Source organism: Pagrus pagrus (assembly GCF_965226575.1).
Source record: "Pagrus pagrus genome assembly, chromosome: 15".
In the NCBI taxonomy this organism is placed as follows: domain Eukaryota; kingdom Metazoa; phylum Chordata; class Actinopteri; order Spariformes; family Sparidae; genus Pagrus; species Pagrus pagrus.
The window spans coordinates 2,141,562-2,152,657 of NC_140199.1; the positions used below are offsets into that span (position 1 = coordinate 2,141,562).

The 11,096-nt window shown below is 43.3% G+C and overlaps 1 protein-coding gene across 1 annotated transcript; it reads right to left on the reverse strand.

Moving 5' to 3' along the window:
* Positions 1-1,728: 1,728 nt before the first annotated feature.
* htr7 (5-hydroxytryptamine receptor 7) lies at positions 1,729-10,474 on the reverse strand. Its single transcript, XM_084376122.1, has 2 exons — positions 9,423-10,474; positions 1,729-8,264 (listed from the first exon to the last, which is right to left on the reverse strand). Exons 1-2 carry the CDS (start codon positions 9,998-10,000, stop codon positions 7,358-7,360), a joined length of 1,485 nt encoding a protein of 494 aa, XP_084232248.1. The 5' UTR covers positions 10,001-10,474; the 3' UTR covers positions 1,729-7,357.
* Positions 10,475-11,096: the final 622 nt, after the last annotated feature.

Genomic DNA, 11,096 nt, shown 5'->3' on the forward strand with positions numbered 1-11,096 from the left:
GATTTTTTAAAAATGTAATTACACAGGAATCTGGCAACGTGACTGGCCAAAGACGCGTTGCCACAGTACAGATAAAAGCCATAAAGTATAGCAAGACGAGTTTAATGGGTCACCAGGGAGCGTTGGAGTCACCTCTCTGTTCTCCCTCCTGTTCCTTCATAATATATGTACACATGTTGGTTTACAGTATATTAAAGTAATATTAGTCCCCGAGGACTGCTCGTTTTTTCTGTGTACTTTGATGCAGCTGCTGAAAGTACAAAGTCCTGCAGGATCAATGTGTACGCACAGTTTAATCCCAGGAAAAAGAACATCCCCTTTGGTACAACTGCTTTAGAAAAAGGTGATTAAATGCTCTGAAACAGAAACTACACTGTGGTTTTATTGTGGCCTCTCTGGTCAGAACAACTTTATAATGTATACATCTTCAACTGGCTGAGCATCCCTTGGCACAAAGACCTCATTTAGAAACATTTCTGGAGAACTATTGGCAGCAGAAAGTTTGAGTCACCACCTAGGATGAGATGCTTTTCTTGTCTCTTTCCTGAATGGAGGATATCATCCTCCATTTCATCTGTGTCATTATCATCTGTGTCATTTGATCTTTGGTTGGTTTCATGTTAGCTGCCACAGACACAGATCTCCACATCCTGTAGACTGAACTGTATACTAGTGGTTCCCAACATTTTTGACCTCAGATTGCTTTTCTTTTTCTTTCTTGGTTTTTCTTTAGTATTTCACAATTCACAATTTTACTCAAGAACAAAGCAAAACTTAAAACAATTGAAAAAAGTGTGTAGTAGATTTTCACCCCACTTTCCTACCAGTTAATCATCTTACATGCCCATTCTCACTCCCAACACAGCCTAGTCAGTGGCCATACACTTCATTTATGGCATCATCTTTTGTAGCAGTATAAGAAGTTTGTGGTTGGATGGGTCGTACACAAAGGTTTGAGTCTTGTATGTGACTAAAGGTCGAGGTAACTTGTTTTTAAGTTAAGTTACATATATTTAGTTATGCAGGTGATATCTGTGAACTGTTGTGAGTAACATAGTTACACAAAGCCCCCAGGAACAACGCCGGGCTTCAGGAAAATTTGATTTAATGACTTAACTGCTTCAACATTGCGAAAGATGCAGCTGTAAAACGGTGGATCCATTCTTTTCAGTATCACAACCCACGTGAAATTACTCATTTTTTGAGTTTGATCCATTCTGTCTGATAACATTTGCAAAGTCTAGAAGAGACACAAAATTTAATTATTTTATTCCTGCTCATGTTACCGGAGGGCTACATCGGAAGTTAGCCACTCGGCTGGTGTGATTCTCTAGTGCAAAAGCTCTATGGGCAAAACAATGGAAAGGTGATGCATGTAATTTTATATCCACAAAGTCGAACTTTTTTGACTTCATGCGCTACTGAGCAGCTTTCATACGAATGAACGTGGCTAAGACTCTGACACGGCATCCAGATTTCCCTTCATAGAACCGTGACTGAGACCAAATCAGATGATAAGCAGTCGGCTGCAGAGGAAAAGTTGTAGCAGCCTTATTTTAACCCAAAGCATGATCTTTTCCTAAACCTTACCAAGTAAGATTTGTGCCCAAACCTAACTTAATAGCAACTGTTTCATGTTAATAACAGTCCAAAAGTTTCATAAAATGTTATCAGCAAGTCTAACCAGACCTTGCATATGTGTTATTGTTCATTTTGACCATCACATGAGAAAACTGATGCTAGAGGGGTAGATAGATCATCACTGAAGCTTAAAGCTGTGACAAGTTGGGAGTGTTGTCATGGGGGGCCCTGGTCCCCAATTTGGGGATATTTGAAATTAAGGCATAATCATTTCTGTGATATTTGCACCTTCGAGGTATTAGCAGCCAGGTCCCACACTATGGTTCAGTTCCACTGAAATGGCTGTGAAAGTGTAGAAAGCGTACATAAAAAACCAGGGCACTGGTAAGAGAGAGTGAAACCTGAAAAAGTGGAGCTCCGTCTGTTATCAGCGAAGGTGACTGGTCTGATCAGATATATTTGTGTGGAGCGGTTTAGGGGCTGCTGACCCAGGAAAGTGCAGCGACACGGACAGGCGTTTTAACTCTGCTCTTTCAGTGGGAGGACACATTCGGTAACACTTGTCAGCCAGTCTGAGGCCACAGCCGCTGAATGTCACAGGAGTGCTTCTACTTTCAATTTACCTTTTAACACATCTCCTCTCTCCAATGTTCCCCCTCACAGCGATGCTGCTGGTGCCTGGCCCATAATATCACCTGAAAACCATCTGTGTGGTCACAGTGAGATACTGTGTGAGACAAACTGGGTTTTGTTAATTTTTTTCCTTTCTTTTCTTGTTTTTCTTCAACAGCCTCGAGTGAAAGTACCACACAGTCGAACTGCTGGGTGCAAAAATAGGTCCCATAATTAACTCCACCGACACACATTAAAGTGTGTTTTCAGGTCTTGGGGAGTACTACCGCAGAAAAAAAATACCTTTTTATGGCGCCAGAGGAAGCTGCAGACAGTCTGATAAATTCCCAAAATGTTGCATTGTGGGTAACGTAGTCATCAGATTTTGAAGAGGAAGAAGAATGTGTGGAATAAAAAAGGTGATATCTTTGATCATTTGTTTTTAAACTCTTCATAATGAGTCCAACAGTGCTGTAGGAGTGCTTTGCAAAAACTTGCGCCTACATTACCCACAATGCAATTAAACCACTCAGTGATATGGAGGTAATGTATCAGAGTACATGCAGCTTCCTCTGGAGCCACAAAATACGTTATATGACTTTTTTCACATATGCAGTAGCACTCCTCAAGACCTGTAAACGCACTTTAATGTGTAAAAATGGTGGAGTTACCCTTTAATCTCTTATGTACACAAAGTACAATGTGGAGAGAAATGCTTCCACTGTCTGTCAACCTGATAATATCTGTTTCAATGACTCACTCTTCCTTTTGTTTCAGTGTTGGACATGGATGTATGACACCGTGCTCCTCAGCGGTTCTGGATTTGATCGGTTTTGGATGGTCTTTTGGAAACACTTGCCCCGGCACATATCCGTTGCAAACACTCTCCATATATTCGATGACAGGAAATGGAGCCGCGCCATGCGACGGCACCGAGCCCAGACCCGAGCACACTTCAGTGGTTCTTTCCTGCTCGCTGCACCAAACATGATTTCTTTACTGCTCAGGCTGAGGGCATGGACGTGTAGAGCCGTGAACTGTGACAGCAAAAGATGTATTTACCCATTTCATTATGGTTATTTCAGACAAATTCACAAGTTAATGAATCCAGATGGCCACAACAGCTGACTTTTCTTCAAATAACTTTAATAATAACAAACTGTAAGAGCAAGAGTTTGTGAGTTTCTCTGAATAAACTTTGTGTTGTTCAGTAGACAATTTAAATTTTGTTCAAACCAACACCAGCATTTGATGTTGGCAAACTGGGTGAATCTATAGCATGTCTGCTGCAGTCCCACTTGGCAATTAAGGCTCAGAAACTGGGTGGTTTTTTTGTATTAAAAGATCTTGCACAGAGCAGCTTTAATTAGTGACTAGAAAGAGAATAAAGGCAGCAATTAGAGCGCTCACACTCCCTCAGTAAAAAGGGATTTTTGTGTAAGTGACTAACTGCCCTCTGTCGCTCATTCTCACTAGTCGCAGTGCAAATTCAAGTTAATGAGGGCAAATTTTCAGCAGCACAAACTGTACTAATACTGGTAGGGGAAGAAAAAAGTCTGTTCTATATCCTTGAACATTGAGAACACAAAGAAAAAGACTGCAGTCTTGTAAGAAATAAGAATGAATACCTCTTTGCTATGAACCTCTGTACATGTGAAGTATTAGAAAGAAAAAGCTGCCAGAAAAAGAGCCGAGCATGTCCCAGCTGTCATGTTCAGGGTGCTCACGCTCAACAAATACACTAAGAGCTTCTTCCTGTTAGTCTACACAGGATTAACATTACAGTTAATTATTAATAACAATCAGAATTTTAATGTGCATAAATGTGAACCTGTGCTTTACAATGATGACACTCATCTCTGTGGGAGGGGCTTGAAAACACCAATGAAATACCTGCTATCATCCGCTCCAGATCAGATTTACTACAGTAACAGACCGCTACATTAGATACACTCACTGTAATTTGTGTCTGTACTCAATAATAGCAGAAGATGAACAGGTGACAGTCGATCCTAAAAGTCTGACACCTTCGAAGACACATAACTAAAGTTGGTTGCTATAGTGCTGAGATGATAGGTGGATTTATTAATCATTCAGAATCAGAATTGAGTTGATTGACAATTTTAATAACCTATTAATTGTTGAACACATATTTTCTGGAACGTTTTTCCGAGATAAAACAAATTCAGACATCATCTCCTCCTCCCATGCTGATGGAAAGACAGACATCCACAAAACATTTCTGGAGCTTCACAGCTAAAAGTGTAAATGTAAACATCTTTTTCAGTTTTTTTTTTAAATTTGGGATCCAGGGGCTTCTGGAGATGAGCTGCATTTTATTTTTTTTCTAGTAATTTCTATACATTTTAAAACAAGTCCCCAGCTACTTCAGCTGTTCAGGAGAACGCTGCAATGCTGCTTTGCTGTGAAGCTCCAGAAATGTTTTGTGGACTACGAAACTTCACCTGACTTTCCATCAACATGGCATCAATGACTGAGTTTACATTTTTGGGTGAACTGTTCCTTTAAGTGTGTTGGAGCTGTGTATGAAAATTACATTTCTGCAAAAGTCTGGACTGTTTGATTCTCTTTAATCATGTTTTATTTTTGCTTTTCTCATTGCTGTGGAGTGAGTCGGCCGCCATTGAAGAAGATGATGTCATGCATGCAGCCGGGCCACTGTCAATCAACTCTGATCAAACACACACACACACACACACACACACACACACACACACACAGTCCTGGTGAAGCAGAGTGGCTTAAATATTTTAGTGTTAACCGTTTAATACACAGTAACCAAGACAGTTTTTTCCTCATAAATATTTGATATTTTCAGATTTGATTTTCAGGGGCTTTTGAGTCATTAATCAAAGAAAAAGGCCAAAACTGTGCAGCTTCCAGCTTCTCAGATTAAAGGATGTGCTGACTCTTCCTTTGTTCTAGCACAGTAAATTGATTATTTTTGGGGGGTTTAGTCTGTCAACAGTCAAACTTTGAAGACATCACTTTAGGGTCTGAGAAGTTGAGATGGGTTTTTATTTAAAGTCCTCCTCCAGTTAAATGTGTTTTTCTTCTTGCTCCTCCACTTAAATGTTTGAGCTTCACGGTGCAGAATGATGTGTGTGTGCAGAGTGTAAACACCAGGAGGCTGTTTTTCTTATTTGGTGCTCAAAGTGTGAATTTTCTCTGAGCTCACTGAAAATAGAGGATAAGAGGCGGGGCCTACGAGCATGATCTGTGACATCACAGCCAATCCTGGACCGATATTCAGCAAACACAAGTGTGATGTGGAAACTTGAAGCCTCCAGTGCACACACACACACAACAGGGAGACATCTTCTGTCCAGCAGTTCAACTTGTGAAATGAAAAATATTTGCATTTCACATATTCTGCAATTCTTTAATAAGAGAATGAATATGGATCATTTTAAGGATTTTGCTACTCATACTTTTATACTTGTTTTCTTCAGAAACCATGTCAGACACAGTCTGATAATAATGAAATAAATAGTCCTATAATGATTGAGAGAAAAGTAGGCCATTCTGAAAGCTCAGAGTTTTAACCGTGATCTGCTCTCCAATTAGCTTTTTTTCCTGGATTGTGTCTGTTTAGCGAGCTATTGTGTGACTGAGCCATAATCAACTCACAGTGCCCAGGCGGCCGTCAAATCTGAAACATGAGGTGCATAGTTTGAAAAAAGACTCTCATGTGCTGCCATCAACCCTTTTACAATAACAGAGGGGAAAGGCACAGGCAAAGAGTTCTTCTCTCTCTAAACATCTGTATCTCTAGCGTTTTAGCCTCCGTCCGACTAGTTCCTCTCAATGTTTTTTTTTTTAAATGCATGTTTGTTCATGAGTGATCAGCCAGTGATCAAATAATTGCTTGTCAATGAATAATTGGCCGTGACCAGCAAAGGAAAACCAGCCCAGTCGTCAGGTTAAAGTGTTGGCAGTTAACATTTCTGCAAACCACTGATGTTCATGACCAGACTCTCATGTCAGGAGGTGGAGGGGACGGTGCTGGACTGACCGTAGTTGGAGACTGTGTGACACCAGTTAATATTTTAAATGAGACCTCGAGACAGTTTACAGCCACGCTTGTGTTGAAAAAAGCCAGATGTCGTTTCATGAGAAGTCAGGAGCTCTCCTGCATGATGACAACATGATCTTTTTCCTAAACCTAACAGAACATAAGCGCATCGTTGTCACAACATAACATTTCAAACTAAATCAAAGGAAACGTTGCAACATAGAGAAATGTAAAGTTTCAACATACCCCTGGTTTGCAGAAAACGCACATTGCCAACATTTAATCTGAAGACTGTTTTGGGAAAACAGAGCAGGTTTTGGCACATTCAACACAGAGTGATACTGAGAAAAAGAAAAAACAATCTTTGAAATATATAAACTCATATCAGGTACATTAGATCTTCATTCGGATCCGTTTTGACCTCTGAAATAGTGTTTGTTCCAGAAACAGTGTGTACAAATTTTACATGTTGGACTTGTCCACCAGTTGTTTGTCCACCGAAGCAAATCAGCTTTTAGAAGCAGTGAAAAACAGTGTCACCATGATAACATCTGGCGGCGTATCTTCACGGGCAACTGAGCTCCAAAATCTTGAAAATGTTTTGTTGTGAATGCAAGTTTTCCTTGGCCCATACTGAAAATAACAGACACTGGCTAATGAGAAATTCCATCCATGGTTGTAGCCGAGTACAGAGCCGGAGTGTAGCTCCAAAAACATTTGTAACAATATAATGTGCAAAATGATTGTTCAGCAGGGTAGCAACCAGTTTGAATGCATCACGGTGGCGACCATTGTTACAAATGTTGGACGTCACCATGAAGGAAATGAACTTTCAGTAATTGTGAGTTCACTGCAGCTGCAGCCACTTCTCAGAGTGAATTCATTGCCGGTGAGTTCAACTTTCTCTCCTTTTTTTTTCTCAAACCTCAATTGTCTTCTGTGCGCCTTCATGTGCATCCATTTAATTACAGCATCCCGCCTCATCTCACCTCAGTAATCATTGTACAAATTAGGGGAAATAACCAGTCTGGCAGCGTGGTGACCTTGTGCCACAGCTTAAGCCCACAGGGCGTTTCCCCTGGTGATTGTCTCTGTTGTTCTGTGCAGCGTCAGTGACGACCTACAGCTTTACACATCAGTATCTGGCTTCTCCACCAGTTTCAGAGCCTCGTGCATGCCTGCCGCCGACAGCTTCCGATTGATGTTCCTGTAGCGGCATCGCAGGAGGTTACTGTAGGTGGTCCTCAGATCACGGTTGAAAAATGCATAAATGAAGGGATTAATGAGGGAGTTGGCGTACCCGAGCCACAACAGAGTTCTCTCCAGCCAAAGTGGCACACAGCTGCACTCCACACCGCAGACGAACGGCCGGGCGGTGGACACCAAGAAGAAGGGCAGCCAGCAGAAGGTGAAGGCACCGACCACGATGCCCAGAGTGGCCGCGGCCTTCTGCTCCCGTTTGAAGATGGACTGGTTTTTCCTCTTCCGGCGTTGGTGGTGCTCACCAGTCTTGAGGAGGCGAGAGACACGCGTGCTGCACTCCTCCTCCACTTCGCGCTGGAGCTTCAACGCGGCTGCCACGCAGTCCAAGCTCTCCTCCTCTTCGTCAGCTTCCACCTCATGATCAGCCTCTGTCCCTTCAACACTTCCTGTTTCTCCCGACACTACTGGTCGGCGAGCCTCATGCCCACTTCTTCCCCCTCGGGGAGCCACCCCTGAACTCTGCTCCCCCTCCCTGGGGAAGCCGGTGATGGTGTGTTTGGCTGCACTGAGTTTGGCTGCACGGTAGATCCTGTAGTACATGATCAGCATCACCGACATGGGGATGTAGAACGCCACAGCTGTGGAGTAGACGGTGTAGCCGAAGTCCTGACTGATCAGGCAGACTCTGCCGTCGTTGACGTTCTGAGCCCAGCCGAACAGAGGGGGCAGGGTGATGGAGGCTGAGAGGAGCCACACTGACAGGATCATCTTGGCCATGCAGCAGCCGTTCTGCCGTACAGGATACGTCAGGGGTTTAGTGATTCCCAAATACCTACAGAGAAAAACAGGTTGAAAGTTCATAAACAGGCAGTCAATTACTCATGTTTTCTTTTATTTCCAGTCCAACACAAAGATACTGTCTTTCCTTATGCGACCCTGAGTAAGTGATGCTCCCTGACCTTCAACAAGGTGCCCCTGAGCAAGGTGCTTACCAACAATCCCTGGCTGCCATATGCAAACCACAGGTGGGAAACTGGGTCTTTTTATGAAAGGGGAGCTCCAAGATGCCAAATACGAACACATGTGCTCAGCAAAGCTTTCAGTGTTAAATAAAGCTCAGGTCTTCAGTGCACAGTGTGTGGGCAGTTTGACCGGCAGAACACACTGATAGTATCAACCCATTTATGTTCACAGTCAGAAATCTCAGTGGAAAAATACATTTACATCCTGGATTGAACCCAACAGCCTGCAGCAGAGATGCAGGCATGTGTGTTGGAGAAATGATTTCATAATCTCATTAAACTGATGCCAACATAAAAGCGGAAACATTTATTTCAATAGATTTAATTCTAAATTTGGGATAATTTGGGTCTTTTTTTTTTTTTACAGCACATTGCTTCTGAATGCGTTCAACTCCCACTCTGAGCCTGTTATTCACGTCAAACATGTTGTTTAGTGAGAAAGAAATGTGTTACACAGTGGACAAAGACCCGAGACGAAAGGTCACAGGTTTGATCCCTCACATCAGCCACTGTGCCTCACCAATTTTGTCTGAATGTCCTTGAGCGAGACCCTGAGCCACAGTGAGCCTCCGCGCTCTGACCAAATCCCATGTTTCAGTATCGCGGAGGGCTGAGCGACAAAACACCATATCAGACTGCGTAATGGGATTTCTGTAAGAATATGGTGTGTGTGTGTGTGTGTGTGTGTGTGTGTGTAGGGGGAGTGGGATTAAAGAATAGGATGTTGCCTAAATGTGTCTATTTCTGACTAAATCTTCACGTGGAGAATATTTTTCCAAAGCTGCGATGCGTAAAAGTAAACCAATTATGTGAACAGAAGACCGCAACCTGCCCTTGTGTCTCTCCTGGCTTGTCTAAATAATACTCAGATACCTTTAAATAATCTGATTGTTTGACACATTGTTTTACTGCATTTAGGCTGCAAATAAAACTTCACTTTGGTAAAGACATGAATAAGTTTAGCTCACCTGTCAATGCTGATTACGCACAGACTCATGATGGACGCGGTGCAGCACATCACATCCATGGCAATAAAAACGTTACAGAAGAACTGTCCGAATATCCACTGACCACCAATCAGGTCCGTGATACTGACGAAGGGCATCACGGCCAGAGCCACTGACAGGTCCGCCATGGCCAGAGAGACGATCAGATAGTTGGACGGCTGGCGCAGCTTCTTGACGAAGCACACGGAGATGACCACCAGTAAGTTCCCGCAGATGGTGGACAGCGTGAGCATGGTGAGGACCCCGCCGATCAGGACTTTCTCCACCCGGCCGTAGCTCAAGATCTGCTCGCCGCACCGGGTCCCGTTCGTCTCCATGACCTGCGGCTGACTGGAGGTGGACGGAGAAGTCGCTGCTGCCGCTGCTGCAGCCTCTGCGGCGCCCTGCGCAATCATCAGCAGCCGGGGCGCAAGAGCCTCCGAGATCATCATGTTGGTGGAGCCCCCGGGATCTTCACCACCGACTCTGTCCTCTATCATGAAGGACGACCTCATGTTGCCACTACCGAAGGTTCCGTTACTCGCTCCCACAACAACCATTCTGCTGCCTTCTGTTCCTTTTTATCCATGGACTTGGAGACCCGTCCGGTGGTGACATAGACGCGCACAGATGTGCCGGTGTTGGTGTGAGAAATGAGTAATTCCTTTCCACAGCCCCCTCAGGATAAACTACTCTGACATACCCCCTTTTCTTTCAGAAAGCCTCGACGCCTAAAGTCTTCTATTTTGAGGCATACTCGTCATTACGCACGTGGCGCGCCGCAGGCATATTCCCAAAATACCTGACCTATAAAATACGATATGATTTCCTGTTGTCTGTGGCCACTCTGGCTACCATCCCGCTTTCCCGCCTGATGTGCAGAGCGACTGAAACTTAAAAACCGCAGTGCGCGCATATTCATATCACAAAAGTTGACGCGTGACGTCAAAAAGCATGTTGGATAGCCTATAGGCTGCCGAATAATTAGTGTCTGAGCATTAACTCAGTGGTCCACAGAACACAACAATCTCCTGGGCCTGTTGGGAGTTCATTCTACCGGAAATGTATTGGCAAGGACAAACTGTGCCCATGGATTACCGTGCGTAATTGTGCAGAATAAAAAAAATGTTCTTTGGATCACAAATGTTTTTTGGTATCGCCTGTGTTTTGAAGCATTTCTCCCCCCACGCTCGCACACACGCGCGCACACAGAGGAGAGAGAGAGAGAGGAACACAATGGGAGAGATTGCACAGAATGTGAATGGAGGATAAATGATGGTGTGAAAGAGTGGGCCGCCGCCGGGCATTTAAGAAAATTGCTACTATTACACAAATAATCCATCCAAGAAAACTGAGGAACATTGTGCCATAGTTCGGGATGAAAGCAGCACAGTCTCAGTTGGGGCTGTAATATTTATGATTTGTTTCAGGGTTAACTTCATTTCACTTTTAAGGCAAAAGACGCAGGATGTTAAAGACACTTCTTTTTCATGAAGTTTAATTTTAAAGATCTGTTGCTCATTACGTAACAAGATGAGACACCTGATGTTCTGGTTTTCTCCTCATCTCCTTCAGTCACATTTACAGTTCAAGAAGTGACATTAAATTAAAGTTTTAGGACAAAGATTTACAATCTGCCTTCATCTCACTTCTAAA

Excerpts from the sequence above, each read along its gene's own strand:
- htr7 (XM_084376122.1), bottom strand. The coding sequence starts at position 10,000 with ATGGTTGTTGTGGGAGCGAGTAACGGAACCTTCGGTAGTGGCAACATG. Across the intron at positions 8,265-9,422 it reads TGCGTAATCAGCATTGACAG|GTATTTGGGAATCACTAAAC; the intron begins GTGAGCTAAACT and ends TTTTCTCTGTAG.